Consider the following 16,885-nt stretch of genomic DNA (forward strand, 5'->3'; position numbering starts at 1 on the left):
TTTAAGAATAATACACCACGATGTGCTTCTACGTGTTTCTGAGTGGGGGGGTTGTGCTGTTCTAAGACTCTTCCTCTTTGTTTTGATGTCATTTAACAGGAAATATTAGAGTCTTAGATTTAGATTTAACCCCAAAGACATTAAAGTAAGATACATTTGGACGGGTTTGAGTTTTTCCTTCCTGTCTTTGTGGCTTTAGAAATTAAAATTTAGGGTTGCACTATTTCTCATAAATAAAAGGCAGAAGAGTTTAAACGAAAGGCCTGAACTGTGGAGATAAACAATTAAGGCCTGTTTGGAATATGCTTCATTAATTAATTAATTAATTAATCCTTTTACCTCTTACAGATCAAGCAGGTGATCAATGATGATGGAAACAACAAAAAACGTCTTAAAATGTACAAAATACGAGATGCTTTAGTTTTTATTACCAGACAATCCATCGCTGTCTTTGCTATTTGGGGTTTTTATGGATTAGATCAAATGGCTTTTGTTTGTTATTAAAGGGGAAACAAATCCGTTTGTTGAAATGTAAAAACTACACAAACCTGCAGGTGGATTGAGATGATGAAACTGAAGCAGAGCTGATGGAATCTCTCCGTGGCCTCAAAGGGACGAGTCGCTCTTATCGGGGGGAGATGAACATCTTTCACATTCACCAGGCTAATTTTAGACTTTCACAATAAGAGGCAGCGTCATGGGGGAGAACCATGATTGACCCAATGAAGACATAAAACCAGGTTAGCAGGCTGGCCCCTTTTAAGCTTTCCAGCTGTTTCACTTTATCTGCAGTGTTTCAGTCTGCAGGCTCAGCTGGTCACGTGACCTTCACCTTAAGCTGTTAATGCGTCAACTACATGAGTTTTATTAATGTTACATTTCAAGGGCTAGAAAACCTTAGAAATGCAACAATAAATGTGCTAAATGTTCAACGATTTCAACGTTTAAGGTCGTTTCTTTACATCAGATACATATTAGCAATGAATGTTTAGATGTTAAAAGTCCCGTGTAAATCATTTCAGTCTTTTCCATTTCCGTGTGTGTGTGTTTGTGTGTGTGTGTGTGTGTGTGTGTGTGTGTGTGTGTGTGTGTGTGTGAGTGTGTGTGTGTGTCACCCTACATCCTGCAGGCTTGGCAGGAAATGACATCTCCACCGGGGGAGTTGTTTTTTTCTTCCAGAGGCACTAAATTATGTCTCTTCTCTTCGACTCTTCTCCAAAGAGTTCAAAAGAAGAGATTAGCAAAGCACCGGATATCTGAAACGATTACAAGTGTGTGTGTGTGTGTGTGTGTGTGTGTGTGTGTGTGTAAAATCTGCCATTAAACACAAAGTATCACATGCACGTTATATTTTACTCACCGCAGCTCAACACGTGATAACAAATAAAAAGAGCAGATACAGGAAACTATTTGTCTAAAGTCTGTTTCCTGTTGTTCATCGTCAGCTGTGAACTTGAAGCATTAAGTCCCCCAAACTCTACAGAATAAAAATACAAAACCATGAATGTTCATTATTTACTCTCCTAAACCTTCCATTAACATATTTAATACATATATTTAAACTCCTTGTTGCGTCTCTGAATTACACATAAACTATATTACTGCACAAAAACCTCCTGTTTTACTGTTAAAGAGCAGATTTAAAGCGACACGTGGGTCCTTGTGGTCCTTGTGGTCCCTCTGCGCGGGGGCCTCACACGGACAGGCTGAGGGTCTTGCCCTTGAAGGTCCTGGAGTAGCGCCTGGAGGCTGCAGACTTGGACATGAGGAGAAAGAGGAACGGGTCCAGGCAGGCGTGCAGGCAGCACAGGCACGCCGCCACGTTGAAGTGCACGTACAAGCCCTCCGTCCCGCGCGCCAACAGCTGCACGTGGTGCAGCAAGTGCAGGACGCCGGCGGGGGCGAAGCACAGCACGAAGATGACGAACACCAGCGAGCTGGCCTTCACGTACATCGACCAGTCGTGGTGCGAGCGGTTGAGCTCGCGCACGATCCGGGCGTAGCACGCCGCCGTGACCAGCAGGGGGGCCAGCAGGCCGAAGGCGGCGAGGAACAGGTTGTAGTAGACGAGGAAGCCGTGGGAGCGGCGGCCCAGCGGCAGCACGTCGTGGCAGGTGACGCGGTCCACCTCCAGGAGCCGGTAGCTCTGCTGGACGAGCAGCTCGGGGACGACGGCGCCGCCGAACGCCCCCCACACGGCCACGCTGACCCAGGCCGCGGAGGCCCTCTTGGGGAGGCCCTTGTAGGCGAACGGGTGCACCACGGCCAGGTAGCGGTTGACCCCGATGCAGGCCAGCGTCAGGGCTGAGCAGTAGAGGTTGCCGTAGAAACAGGCCGTGACCACCCGGCAGGCGGCCTCCCCGAGCACCCACTGGTTCCCGCGGAGGTGGTAGTGGGCCTTGAAGAGGAGGGAGAGGAGGAGGAGCAGGTCGGACGCGGCCAGGCTGCAGTACAGGATGGCGGAGGACGCCTTCCGCACCTTGGAGGCCAGCGCGCACAGGATGGCCACGTTGGCCGGGATCCCCACGGCGACGAGCAGCAGGTAAAAGGTGGGGATGACCCGCGTGCTCAGAGGGCCGCGGAGGTACTCGGCTGTGCCGTTGCTTAGCAACCGCAGCACCGGAGGGGACCGGGACGGAACGAGAGTCCCGTTGAGCTGATGGATCGGGTTCAGTTCCCCTAGAAACGTTCTGGGCACCACGACCGCCGGCTCGGACCTGTTCCACGCCACTTTGCTTTTATTTTTCCCTGCAAGAAGAAGAAGAAGAAGAAAAACGTTCATTATGTTTTTCATACGATTTGTTACATCGTTTAAACACATTTAGAACGAACTGAGTAAACCAACTAAAAATCATTTTTTTATGAATTTCAAAACTGTTTCAAAACACAAAGTGAAGCTTTCAGTTTCAGTTTCATCCGACAGTCCGTCGGACCGTCATCCGCTCCTTCAGCCGAGATCTTCATAAATGTTCATAAATCATAAACCAAAACCAGAACTTCTAGATGAACAGAGCGATGTGTGAAAACAATAGTTGATGTTTCTGGATTCTTTACGTCTTTACGTCAATGCATCATATTCTCTAAAACCACCCTAACTGTAGCATTTTCATGCACAAACAAAGTTTTTCATCTAACAGTCGAGGCTGGACTCACCTCCCTTCAGGACGGACCCCCTCACACAGAGAAGAGCCACCAGGAGGAAGAGGAGACGCTTCCCCATTATTTCCTCTCCTCGAGCCCACCACGACGAAATGAAGAAAGAAAAAGCTCGGAATCAACACCGGGCTGAGTTTGTTTCCTGTTTAGACCTGCACAGGGTGCAGTGCCCCTCCCCCCCCCCCCCTCCCTCCCCCTTCCTCCCGTCGCTCTGCACCCGGACTCATGAGCTTCTAAACGGTCGTAACCTCGTCTGGAATTGAACTTTTAACACCCAGATGTTTCATCCCCTGTGTTGAAACAATGTGTTGGTGACGTTTCGTTGCCCGGGGCCTGGGGTGTGGGGGGGGGGGGGGGGGGGGGGGGGGGTTCGGGGGGGCGAGGTGACGTAATGAGCGGGAAGGGGACACTGATCATTACGGAAATGTCTGTCTGGAAATGATAAGCATGATTCTGAACATGAGGCACATTTAAATAGTTCACTTCTTCTTCTTTCTTTTGAAAAAAAAGGTGCAGCTAATTATAAAACAGAGAAACAAACAGGAAGCAATGATTCAAAAGAATGACTCACAGTAAAAGTAACAACATTGTATCCCAAGAAACACATTTCCATGTCAAAATATTGACACTTTTTTGATTGAGGATTTAATCTAAAATCTAAAATAATATCTAAAATAATGACTTAGTTTGTCACAATACTGTGTGTCAAAGATAACGAGCTTATTACCTCCAAATAATGACCAGTTAGTGTTTCACAAGGGATATTAAAATATCGCTTTTCGTCATAATTACTTTTTCATGTCATTGTGGTTCCACCGTTCTTCTTCCATAGGTCATATTTTGGTAAATGACCACGTTTCTGTGAGCTTTGTGTTCTTTAATGTGGGAACTGCGGTGGTTTTCTACTTCTACTTCCCATTTAAACATCTGCATCTGCTGGAGTCGTGGCGTGACCTTTCGATCTGATCTCAACATTTGTTTGTCCTCGTTCCAGGGACGAGTTGCTTTGCTCCACAAACAGCCAGCTGATCGCAGACGGGAGCCTCGTCTTGTTTTCGCCTCATCGCCGGACTCGCTGCGGGAGATGTTTGCAGAGCCAGCATCTGTTCGACCTCAGCGCATTCCGCCGCGGAGAGCGTTTCCGTGACGACGCCTCTGACGTCAGCGCGGCTAAAATCACCGAGAAGAAGCAAATGAACAAGAAACGGCGAGAACGTGCGTGAGGAGAGGCAGCAGAACGGTATATCTGTATATATATATATATATATATATCTGTCTGTATATATACAGATATATATATATACCACAAATGAAAGTGAAAGGGACATGAGGACAGGGAACAATAAAGGGAAACGCCACCACTACGTCAGGCCTGCTTCCTTGATGACTTGTGGGGAGGGTCACAGGAAACGGTCCTTCCAGGGCCCCGCCGCGTTGCTATGGAAACCACCACAGTCTGTCAGAAGGAGGTTTCCTCCACAAGGGGGCTCTGCCTCCCCAGCAAAGAGCCGCCTCATTCCAGGATTATTCCAGCTGGACTCAGCGTTCATCGCTGGGAGTCACAGACTGTAAAACCTTCTCACTTCTTCTTTCAAGTTTCCCCGTTTGTCTTCCTCTTATCTTGTTAATGTTTCGACGCACTTTAGAGGACGGTGGGAGCGGCGTGCAGGCGGCATGAGTCAGAGGCCCCGTGAGGATCCTCTTCCTTTCGCCTCGTTACAGCACGTTTCATGTCAATTGTTTTTTTGTTTTTTTCCTCCATAATCTCTCTCTCTCTTGTTCAAGATGTTTCGAGGACGTTGTGATGGACGACACCACATTCCTGTAAACCAAACAGCTGGAGAGCAGCTGGTCAGAGTGGAGTGATTAGCGGATTAAGAGCCAGACATTTCATAACCTCTGAGGCGGATAACAAATCCAGATGCAGACACACGACAATAATTCAGAACATGTGGTGATGGTGGAACCTTCTCCCGGGAGCATCTCCATAAATCCGTGCTGTGACTTATTGGTGTTTACTCCTCTGCACTCAACATTTCTCCTCCTCGGCCTACGTGCGGCCTGTGCTCCTGAGATGTTTGTCAGCTCTCTGGGTGAACAACGACTTGTTTGGGGGTTGAAGCACAAAGTTCAGGACTCGTACGTGATGCCGCTTCCTGTTTACATCCCTGCAGCGTCGCGTTCAGAGGGCGACCGTGGCAGAACGTCCCAACGTCCCGTCCCGTCCTGCAGCTCCCACGTCCTGCACATTCTTTGTTGAGTCGGCGCTGACCGAACGGTGCCCCGGCAGCGCAGGCGGCGTCCGGCCTCCTCCCGTGAGCGGGACTGAGCGAGTGTTTGGTTTAGTTACGCCCGAGCCCGGCGCCCTGCAGCAACAACACCGCCTCCCTGCAGCTGCACTTGAATGATCAATGTTTCCGCGTCAACATCAGGAGGTGTTTGCAGCTCTGAAGCACCGGGAGGTCAAACAGTGGAGCGTTTAGCAGCTAAAGTGAAGGATGTTTCGGAGAAAGAGGCTTTGGAGTTCACCGTGTGACCAGAAGTCTCCAAAATGAACGATTAACGTTTCTCTGAATCTGCCGAATGTGGAAATGTTGAATGAGCTTTACCGTTCCGCCGCCAAACCCTCTGACCGGGCCGCTCGGGCCGCTGGCGGCCCTCCAGGAAGGATGCATTGTGGGAAGCCAGGCCGGAAGCTTCCCCACGTTTGTCTTCATAGGAGATAAGCTCTTTCATTCGGCACCCGGCTTCATGTTTAACAGACAAATATAAGAGTTTTATCAAGAAACAAAGTCCAGAAGCTTCTATCCAAAGATAAATAGAGCAAAACTATAAGTTGAAGAAAGACACATCAGCCACCAGACGAAGCGACCGTATGGCCCGTGTGGTGTTTTGGTGATTCAGAACGGATGGTTGTGACAGATTCATGAGTAAAGCGTGTGAGCTGTGAGAATCTGTGGATAGAAAGTTGGGGCTGAACGAGTCAGACATCAGCACACTTCTTCCTCCTGGTTCCTCCTGGTTTTTCCGTCGCAAATCCTCCGTCTCCGTAAATACAGAACACACACGATGTCGTGCTTTTCGGCATTCAAAATCATAACCAGGTCTAAAATACCTGTGTTTTTCAGACAACGTAACCGCTGGCAACAGGAAGCACTGTCGTCTCTCCGGGGATCAGCGCAGCCAAACAGGGAAATCTGTTTTCAATGAAACGCTCACAAACATTTACAGTTTGTGCCCCGCTGTGAGCGCCCGGTTCACGGTCCGCTATCTTAGTTGGATTAATTAAGACTAAATGTGTTTATGAATTGGGAGTTTGACGAGATATCCAATTAAAGTAATAATCCCCAAAATTCAAAACAAACTTTCTTGCTTTTCCTGTTGGTATTTGCATTTTGCTGCTGTTTTACCTCCATAAATTCACTGCGACGCTCAACATAAAACAACGAAACATATTGAATAGTTCGCACGTGTTTTTCACACCAAAGCAAACAGGACCATGAAAGGGGCTTTTTTCTCATAGATTCTCACACTCGGGCGGCGGCGGAAAGGTGACGTCAGACCATCGGAATGCGCCTCTGGTCGCGCGGGGCTGCAGTTGATTAGGTGACCGGGGCGTTCCGGACCCTCCGGACAGCGGTGGGCGGAGACAAAACTCGCCTCCGGAGGACGGCGAGGCGCCGCAGGAAGAACGCGCAGGAGACCCGACGAGCACGGAGAACACAGACCCCCACGAGGACCGTATTCCTGTTAAAACATGTTTTCAATGAGTCCAAACGCGGTGCTGTTGGTGCTGGTGTGCGCGCGTGCTGCCGCGGCGGCGCGCAATAACGGTAAGAAGGAAGTTTATTGACAATTTAGAGATTTAGGGAACTTTATTAGTGCAAACTTGGGGGAAAATTATTTCATACGATTTACCGTAGAAAAAAAATAATGTTTTGTTTTCTACTAAAAGTTTGTACTAAATTTTTCCTTTCAATTTTGCGTTTGGTCAGACGAAACGAGACATTTGATGACGTCACTTTGAGCGTCGGGGAAGTAATTGATGGGGAAGTGAACGTTTTTGTTGTATAATGTGAGAGTGATTCACTTTCCAAGAAGAACCCAAAACCAGAGAATATTTGTCGTTTTCTCAAGCAACTTTTTTCGGTCTAATTTTTCGGTCAAATTTTTTAGTCTAATTGATTTTGCCCAGTGAGCATTTTTTGGTTACAAAGACGTCTGTGTCCGACGTTGCAAAATGGTTTAAAAGTTTTTTTCAACGTCTACTTTTAAACCACATTCAACGTGATTTTTTTTTAATACAGTAATATTTCGAAATTTCTTGTGTGCTATATCATTATTTTAGAGGTTTAAAAAGAAAACTACGTCCACATTTGTAAGTTTACCACCGATATTATAAATCCCGTTGAAAACGGGTCTATACGCGAACGTCTTTTCAACGCCCACAAATAAACGTTAAGACTTCATTCTGTGTTTGTAATTCATTTTCAGATTCGGTAACCAGCTGTGGCTGTGAGTCACTTGAGTTGGGATAATACCTGAAATCAGCTGCATCTCCCTCATCCTCACGTGAGGGTTATTTGTGTAAAGAGTCCGAGTGCGCGTTGTTTATTCAATTCAAATCATTTCATTTTGTTTAGCGTTACAATCTGTAAACATGCAACATCCTGTCCCAACGCCCCCAAAATGTAAAAACCTTCAACTGGGAGAACCTTGAGGGGAAAACAGCAGAGAAGTAGGTGTGCAGAGTATGAACGACTTTAAGCTGTACGATTCATTCAAATCCTATGACAGAAATTATTCTAATATTGAGCGTAGTGAGGCAGGACCACCGCAGGCACAACCTCCATGCAACCTCCATCCACAGAAACCTGTGAGGAGGGAAAGGCAATTTTTTTAATTTGGGTTTATGATGACAGTAATAATAAAGTGACTAATAATAATGATGATAACAGCAGCAGGGGTGTCAGAACCCTCATGCATAGAAGAACCCTTGTGTGTAACAGATCCTTCGGGTCTTCAGTTGTGATCAAAGTAGCTCCAGCATTGAGTTTGGCTTTAAGCTCACTCCATCTTTAAGTCTTAATGTTTACTTATAACATTATAAAAAAATATTACACAGTGTCACACTTTAAGCACGCGTAACTTACAATGTTTCGGCCCTCTTGTTTACAGACCACAACTTGTTGAATTCAGCCCTTCACCTTTTGCAATTTGTATTTAGCCCCCATTGCTTTAAAAATGCATATTTTCAATATGAAATGGGGAAAGTCAATAATATTTATGGGTACAGCAACAATCTAACGCATTAGCAACACCAAACACATGAAACATATTCTGGGATGTTTTACTTTTGGTCCAGGTCATCATGCTGAACGCTAGCATGCTCCAAGCTAGCATGCTAACTAGCAAACTACCTGCGCCAACGCTAACTAGCTTACCAAAAAGAACAGTTTTTCCCGCATTGAGTGGGCAGCACAAGTAAAACATCTGGTTATAGTTCCAGGTGTGCAGAGCGTTGGAGCCGGTAGTCATGGTTCTATCGGCCCGTTCATGTCGCTCTGCCGCCGCGCAAACTTCCTGACGCCTTTCTTCTCCCCAGTCAGTGCATTCGGGAGGACCTTCGCCTTCTTCCCCCCGCCAGGCGAACCGTTGGACCTGACCGACCTCGACGCGGGGGAGGTCGTTGCCAAGACGAATCGCTCCGCAAGCGTCCCGGGGATCAACGCCACCGTCTCCATCCGGCCGGAGATCTCCGAGGAGGCGCTGCAGTTCCTGACGGGCCCCGTGTCCAAGCTCCTCATCCCCTCCTTCTACCCTGGTCAGCGTGCCCGTCAACCTCTGCGCGGTCCTGGCCTTCGCCCGGAGGATCCGGCCCAAGAAGCCGGCCGCCATCTACATGCTGAACTTGGCCTCGGCCGACCTGCTCTTCGCCTCGCTGCTCCCCTTCAAGATCTCCTACCACTTCGGCGGGAACAACTGGATCTTCGGCCCGTTCATGTGCCGCGTGGTCACCGCGGCCTTCTACTGGAACATGTACTGCTCCGTCCTCCTCATCGCGTGCATCAGCGTGGACCGGCTCCTCGCCGTGGTCTACCCCATCGCCTCCCTGGCCTGGAGGAGGCCCCGCAACGCCACCCTGGCCTGCGCGGCCATGTGGGCGCTGTCCTTCGCCGGCTCGGTGCCCCTGGTCCTCTCCGAGCAGACCGTCCGCCTCCGCGGCCTGGGCATCACCACCTGCCACGACGTCCAGCACGCCAACCTGCTGATCCGCCGCTACAAGGCCTACTTCGTGGCCCTCTGCGTGGCCCTCTTCTTCCTGCCGCTGCTGGTCACCGTGGTGTCCTACGCCCGGGTGATCTGGGCGCTGAGCGGGGTCCCCCGCGGCCTCCCGGGGTGCTCGCGCAGGAGAAGCCGAGCGGTGGTGATGGCCCTGACCGTGCTGGTGATGTTCGTGCTGTGCTTCACGCCCACCAACTGCCTGCTGCTGGCGCACTACCTGCAGTTCGACGAGGGGGTGGAGACGAGCCGGGAGGCGCCCGACGGCTCCTACGCCGTCTACCTGGTGTTTCTGTGCGTGGGGAGCCTCAACTGCCTCCTGGATCCTCTGGTCTACTACTTCGGGTCCTCCCAGTGCCAGAAACAGCTGGCCGGCGCGCTGGGGTGTCACAAGGTCGCGGGGGGAAGTGGCGGAGGTCACTCGACCTCCAATTCGAGCCGATCCAGCAGCAGAACGATCCTGAAGTCCAGCCGCGCGGAGAGCTCCCAGATAAACGCAGCTGTCCAAGCGGACCTGAGCAGCCAGTACAAGAAGCTGCTGGTCTGATCCAACGGCCTTTTTTTAGCGTTATGAAACCGTTTTCGTCACGGGTTTTCAATTTTATTTCACAATACAGAAGGACAGAAAGTTCAACAGAAATGCCCAACTTGTTTTTAAAAGACAAGCTGTGTTTTTGAGCTGTTTTCGTGCGAGGACAAGTCGTTTGACAAGAAGGAAGTCTGATAAGAAAGGGCTTCCTATCCTCATTTAGAAAGGCTTTTTTTTTTTTTTTTTTGCACCGTAGAAGTATTAAGAGTCTTTAAGCTGTAAGTATTATATTTAATGGAAGGTAATTATTTGCTATTATGTTTTTGCTGAGAAGCGTATTTTCCACATTTGAGAAGCTGGCAATAATTTCTTACTTTTGTATTTTAAAAGTCTTTTTTCTCCCCATTTTTTGATCTCTGAATAAGTTTCTTATCGTTGTTTTGTAATAACCACCGAACAGGTGTGCTTCATGCTGCTCTCTGCTGGTTGGAAGTGTGAAGTATTTTAAGTGTTTACAGGCTGTTCTTTCACTGTCTTGTTCCTGCTGCAGGAACTGTTATTAAAATGGATCCGTCCTCTTCCTCTGTGTCCACGTCCATTTCATCAGTCGTGTGACCTCTACTGCTGATACTAATAAATACTTTTTGAATCTTTCAATGTGTAATCTACTTGGTTCTAGTAAAGGTTGTTTTAGTATTTGTTCACCTGAATCTTTTCAGGAACAATATTAACATTGGATGATTGAACAGCTTAATGTTGCTCTTAACATATAAAAGTATACTGGTCTCATAAAACCGACGGCTGTGTGTGAACTTTCAGGTACATCAGCGTCTGTTCTGCTTTCTTCAGCTCACAAGTAACACGTGGAAAAGAGAAGTAGGTAAAATGATGGCGTTATTTATATCTTTAGGAGATTAACGTTATCAGTCTGATGCTTGTGTTTGATATTTCGAATCAGACGTTGAAGTATTCAGGTCTCTTTAAAAGAAGCCACAGAGTATAATTACATGTAGTAAAATATAAACCTTTTCAAACAATAGAATGAAATGTTAATATACTGACACCAGAATAGAATATAACGAGAGGAAATCAAGTAAATAATTAAACTTAAAAAAAATATTGAAAAGAGTTTATGTGAATAATAAATATTCCCGGTGCCTGCTAGAAACTAAAAACAGAAGTAAATATTGAGCTTAATATTAAGAGCGCTTGTTAATATTTTTAAAGTAGAATCAATTTCAGAAGAAAACATGAGATTATGAGTAGAATGTTATAGATTTAAAGTGTTCACGTTTATGTTGCACCTGAAAACAGATACTGAGTCAGTTGTTTACTGGAACGAAACGCACCGTCGTCACGTGACGTCCCATCAACGGGTGTGGTCGGGCTGCTCACCTGACGCGAGGCGTGACGTCACGCCTCCGACATCCACAAGACCGACGGCAGTTTGTCCGCCAGCAGCAGCAGCGATCGATCGATCGATCATGGCGGCGAGGACGCGATGGGTCCGGCTGCTCGTCCTGGCGTGTTTCCTGCGGAGCTGCGCGTCACAGACAGGTACCGAAGTTCCGGTCGGGTCGCACCTGGGGTCGGGTTGAAAGGGGGGGACTGAGGCTTTGGGTTCAGGGTCGCGCGGTTTGACGAGGAAGTCTGGTGGCGCGAGGCGCGATGGCCTCCGGGGACCCGCGCCTCACCTGGAGAAGTAGTGTTAACGTGTAACGGGGTGACAACGTGATGAGAAGCGGCCTTTTACCCCACAACTCGCGGCCCGTATTCAAGCGTACATTTGGGTACTGGAAAATTTCCATTTCCACTTCATACGTCTCCAGTAAATCTCACAGATATGTGTGTACTTTCTAGATCTCTGAGGTATATCTACACGACGTCTGAGGTAATGCTGTGTGTGAGCTTCTTGAGGAGCGTTTCTTATTAAATGACACACTGACGAGGGAATATTTTTACTGCGTCGTCACTTTTACCGCTTCGTACTTGCAGGCTTTTTATTTGCGGCTTTTACGTTGCTGCGACAAGTCGACGTTATTTCACATGTTTTGTTCTCGCGTGTTGACCCCGGCAGCCGAGGCTTCAGCGGCACTGAGACGGACGACGGGGTGTGGGTCAACGCCGTGGCCAGGCAGGTCCTCGGCAGCCGCCTCACCACCGTCTTCCTCCCCGTCGTCTACATCCTGGTGTTCGCCGTGGGGCTGCCCACCAACGCCCTCGCCATCTGGGTCTTCCTCTTTAGGAGCAAGAAGAAGCACCCGTCCTCCATCTACATGGCCAACCTGGCCCTGGCCGACCTGCTCTTCGTCATCTGGGTCCCCTTGAAGATCGCGTACCACTTCAACGGCAACAACTGGACCTACGGCGAGCCGCTGTGCAAGGTGCTGGTGGCCTTCTTCTACGGCAACATGTACTGCTCCATCGCCTTCATCGCCTGCATAAGCGTGCAGCGCTACTGGGCCGTGGTCCACCCGCTCTCGCGGCCGAGGAGCGCCAACGCCGTCGCCGTCGGAGTTTCCGTCGCCGTGTGGGCGGTGGTCTGGCTCCTCACCATTCCCCTCTACTTGTACGACCAGGAGGTCCGCGTGGCCAACCTCGACATCCTCACCTGCCACGACGTCACCCGGCCAAGCCAGAAGGAAATGGCGGCGGGCTATTTCCTGACGATGGGGACGCTGGGGTTCGTGGCGCCCACCGCCGTGTGCGTCGTGTCCTACGTGCTCATGCTCCGGGCTCTCCGCAACAGCATGGCGGACCCCGCCATCGCCAGGAGGCGCAAGAAGGCCGTGGTCCTGATCATCACCGTGCTGGTGATGTTCCTGGTGTGCTTCGCCCCGAGCAACGTCATGCTGCTGGTGCACTACGTCCTCCTGCTGGGAGAAGCGGAGAACAACCTGTACGGCTTCTACGTGTCCGCGCTGTGCATGGCGAGCCTCAACAGCTGCCTGGACCCCTTCATCTACTACTTCATCTCGGAGGACTTCCGGGACCACGTGAAGAACACGTTCCTCTGCAGGAGCGAGAGGACGGTGGAGAGGATGAGGGTCTCCTTCAGCGCCCTCAAGTACTCCAAGAAGAGCCAAAAGTACACGTCCAGTTCGGGGAACACGCAGAGCACCGAGGGCTGACTCCTCCCCTCCAGAGACGCCGCTCCGCGGTGGACTTCTTCTCTGTGACCGTCTGCATCATTCAGGAAAATTAAAAGCTTTAAGCTGTCTACTTTTTTTTTTTTTAAACTATGCATTTTAAATTTTGTCACTTTTTATTGTACAACTTGTATTTAATATTCTCATTTGATTTTTATTTTTCATATATTATCTTTGAGTCCAAGCTGTCCTGAATGGTTTAACATGCGTGATGTGGATTTACCTCTTGTATGAATTTCTTTTATTTTTGATAAACCGGCAGATCTGTTCTCATCATTAAACTCAGGTGTAAAAAGTCGTATTCAGAATGCCATCGATAGATTTCTCTTGAGTGAGTCCCGTCAGTAACCTGGTTAAACGTTTTAGTCGGTGAACTTTTCTCTGTCAGGACGGCAAAAGGTCGACACTCCTCATGTTTAATCTTTGCTGTAAATTCATTCATTTATTACGGGTCTATCGGAATTTACAAAGAAAGCTAAAAACGCCTTTTCTTCTAGAGTACTTTTCTTTTTTTGTTCTCGGATTGAAACTTAAACAAACCGGTCATGAGATTTATAAATGATTGTTTGGACTCCAGCTGATCTGTATTTACACCTCAAATAAAAGCCTCTGTATGTGAGCACATCGCTCTGTCACCGGTTCATGTCATGAACAGTCATTCGCTCACTGGATTGTGTGTTTATAGATTCACCAGATCCTCGTGTAGGACACAATGAGGGTCACCGAATACTAAACCACAGGAACAAACGTTTTATTTTATATTATTATTTTATATTCATTTACCAAAAACGAAGGGAGTGGGTAAGTGAAATAAAATAAAAACAAATCAGTAATTTAGTAATTTAAACACATCTTTGACGTGATTAATAATTCGTGAGCTCAACAGAAACCTCCGTGGGACCGGGGCGGGGCGGAGCAGGGGGCGGGGCTCAGGTGACGTGCGCGGCGGACAGGACGGGTAGTCACGCGGACAGGTAGTCTCGGGGACAGGTAGTCTCGGGGCGTGTCGTCCGCGTTTCATGAGAATCATTTAAGGCGTCGCGGTGGGGAAACATCGACAGAGGAAAGACCGCGAACCGAACGCAGACATGGATTTAACTCGGTTATCGTCGCTGCTGATGATCTTCTGCTGCTTCTACGCCTCAAGTGCCACAAGTAAGACCGGAGGTGTGTGTGTGTGTGTGTGTGTGTGTGTGTGTGTGTGTGTGTGTGTCGAACAACGAGCTAAAGAACACACGGAAAATACGGGCTCCTTAGAGCGTTTTAACACAGTAGTACTGTTATTTAAGTTGTATTAATCCGCCCGTTTTAAAGCGTTGTTTGAGTGTCGGGAAATGTAGACGCAAGAACAACATGGAGGTTATTAAGAGCGGTTCCCTTTTTAAGTGTTACATTAATAAATTAATAGGGTTAGTTAAGCTTCCAAGTCATTATTTCTTCCATTAAAGACTCCTTTGTCATATTTTAAGCTTTTAGCTTGAAAAGAAAATAATACAAAAACGCCAGAGGTGACGAGATAAAAAACATACTCAGTTTCTTGTACTGAGTATCCACCTTTTTATAAGTGACTAATTCTCAGAATGGTTGATGTTTTGTTCAGAGTCTTAACGTTGTCTCTTGTCACACAGGCCCCTCCAGAGGACGGGGGTTCATCGGGTACGTGGACCCCGAAAACTCCAAACAAGTTGTCGTGGACCGGGCGACCTCCGACGCGCTGAAGAGCAATCTCACCACCGTCTTCCTGCCGATCGTCTACATCTTCGTGTTCGCGGTGGGGCTCCCCGCCAACGGCATGGCCATCTGGGTCTTCCTCTTCAGGACCAAGAAGCAGCACCCGTCCTCCATCTACATGGCCAACCTGGCCCTGGCCGACCTGCTCTTCGTCATCTGGACGCCGCTGAAGGTTTCCTACCACCTCAACGGCAACGACTGGATCTACGGCGAGCCCATGTGCAAAGTGCTGGTGAGCTTCTTCTACGGGAACATGTACTGCTCCGTGCTCTTCATCGCCTGCCTCAGCGTGCAGAGGTACTGGGTGGTGGCTCACCCTCTGTCCCAGCAGAAGAGGAACAACAAGGTGGCCGTCGGCGTCTCCGTGGCCATCTGGGCTTTCGTGTGGCTCACCAGCACGCCGCTGTACCTGTACGACCACACCGCCAGGCTCAAAGACCCCAACGTCACCACCTGCCACGACGTCAGCGTCATCCAGGACGCCCTTGACCCGTTCGCCTCCGTGCAGCTCCCTTACTACTACTTCATCTTCATGGGTCTGGTGGTGTTCCTCGTCCCCTGCGTGGTGATTGCCGTCGCCTACGTCCTGCTGCTCCGGGCTCTGGGGAACAGGATGGAGAAGAGCGCGGCGGGGAAGAACCGCCGTAAAGCCGTGGTGCTGATCGCCACCGTGCTGGTGACGTTCGTGGTGTGCTTCCTCCCCAGCAACATCATGCTGGTGGTGCACTACTCGCTGCTGAAGGACGGGGTGGTGAACAACGGCTACGGCTTCTACGTCACCACGCTGTGCCTGGCCAGCCTCAACAGCGTCCTGGACCCCTTCATCTACTACTACGTGTCCGAGGACTTCAGGGACCACGTGAAGAACACCTTCCTGTGCAGGAGCAGCAGGACTGTGGAGAGGATGAGGGTCTCCTTCAGCTCCATGAAATACTCCAAGAAGAGCAAGGCCTTTGTGTCGGACGGCGGGACCACGCAGAGCAGCTCCTGCTAGAGACGTGGAGATCCCCCACCCACCCCCCCCTCAAGGAACTGAGCGAGAAGATAGGACTTTAACAATGGAAGGCCCAGTGGTCACAACACGGGACCCTCGGTGATCTCTTGACTGTGAAGATGAAATCCCATTTTAAACGTTGTTTAACGTCGAGCGTGAATCCGTATTTAAACATTTTTATTTGAACGTGTATAAATGGAAAAGGAATCTATTAAGATACTGAGAATTGTCACCTGACCTGTTTGCAGTACTGCAAAAAAATTTCAAGCAAACAAACGTCTGCGTTGAAGGACGAACAAAAAGAGACGCAGGTGCAGCTTTAGTCAAAACAGCAGCGTCCTTTTTATTCCCTGGTCTTGGTGCGTGTTTATGTGGGCGCATACCTGAAGCCGACGTGTTTTTATCTTCTTAAACCAAACGCTCTTTGCTGTAAGGTTTGCCGCTGTTACATATTTTGTAAAATAAATTATTTAAAACAAAGGAATGCAGTATCTGTGAAACTCCTTTCTGACGTTGCGTAAGCCGGAGACTCATCGCGATCATTGTCGCTGAAATGTTAGGAATTCGTGGAACGTCTCTTTCTTATGGTGGAAAACGGTACAAACTGGCAAACTTTTCTTAACATCGGCTCCAAGTGAAATCCCTCACACATTTCCGCGGGAGTGCCGGGGGCCTGGGGACGTCTCTGAGCAGGACCAGGCTTGTTGTGAGGACAGTTTCAGTGTCTTAATAACGGCAGATAACATTCCTGGCTCACAGTCAAACCAACAACCAACTGCCAACAAAGGGTCATTGTGAAACAAAGTGAATGATCCTCGTCCTGCTCATCGAGATAGGACGCATGTTTCAAGCTGCCCCCCCCCCCCCCACTCGGTGGTATCTTTATGTGTAATGACCGGCTGAGGTAAATGATTGCCGCCGTGAGTGTCGTCTTACCCTTTTGTCTCCGGGGCGAATGCCTTCTTTTTCACGAGTGGAGGCCGGAGCCGCTCCCCCGGCCGCGCCGCGTTGTCACAGCAACGCCGTGTAAACAAAGCCGCCGCA

At 48.9% G+C, this 16,885-nt stretch overlaps 2 protein-coding genes and 1 pseudogene across 7 annotated transcripts; 2 read left to right on the plus strand and 1 right to left on the minus strand.

Annotated features, from left to right (window-relative positions):
• Positions 1 to 406: 406 nt before the first annotated feature.
• LOC120831744 (proteinase-activated receptor 3) lies at positions 407 to 3,335 on the minus strand. The gene is made up of 2 exons (XM_040197465.2): positions 3,154 to 3,335; positions 407 to 2,748 (listed from the first exon to the last, which is right to left on the minus strand). Exons 1-2 carry the CDS (start codon positions 3,218 to 3,220, stop codon positions 1,694 to 1,696), a joined length of 1,122 nt encoding a protein of 373 aa, XP_040053399.2. The 5' UTR covers positions 3,221 to 3,335; the 3' UTR covers positions 407 to 1,693.
• Positions 3,336 to 6,777: 3,442 nt separating this feature from the next.
• On the plus strand, positions 6,778 to 10,135 carry LOC120831731 (proteinase-activated receptor 1-like; annotated as a pseudogene). Its single transcript, XR_013452629.1, has 2 exons — positions 6,778 to 6,989; positions 8,762 to 10,135. The product of XR_013452629.1 is annotated as a proteinase-activated receptor 1-like (transcript).
• A 1,243-nt stretch (positions 10,136 to 11,378) lies between these two features.
• Positions 11,379 to 16,322, plus strand: LOC120831730 (proteinase-activated receptor 2). Of its 5 annotated transcripts, none has more exons than XM_078088809.1 (2): positions 11,379 to 11,524; positions 12,045 to 13,735. In XM_078088809.1, exons 1-2 carry the CDS (start codon positions 11,469 to 11,471, stop codon positions 13,096 to 13,098), a joined length of 1,110 nt encoding a protein of 369 aa, XP_077944935.1. In that variant the 5' UTR covers positions 11,379 to 11,468; the 3' UTR covers positions 13,099 to 13,735. The 5 variants fall into 5 exon arrangements, with proteins under 5 accessions (XP_077944935.1, XP_077944934.1, XP_077944933.1 ...); XM_078088808.1 differs by having other exon boundaries at positions 11,380 to 11,523; positions 12,034 to 13,735; XM_078088807.1 differs by lacking the exon at positions 12,045 to 13,735 and adding an exon at positions 14,745 to 16,322 and having other exon boundaries at positions 11,385 to 11,524.
• The last annotated feature ends 563 nt before the right edge of the window (positions 16,323 to 16,885 follow it).

Source organism: Gasterosteus aculeatus, chromosome 14 (genome assembly GCF_964276395.1).
Source record: "Gasterosteus aculeatus chromosome 14, fGasAcu3.hap1.1, whole genome shotgun sequence".
NCBI classification, from domain to species: domain Eukaryota; kingdom Metazoa; phylum Chordata; class Actinopteri; order Perciformes; family Gasterosteidae; genus Gasterosteus; species Gasterosteus aculeatus.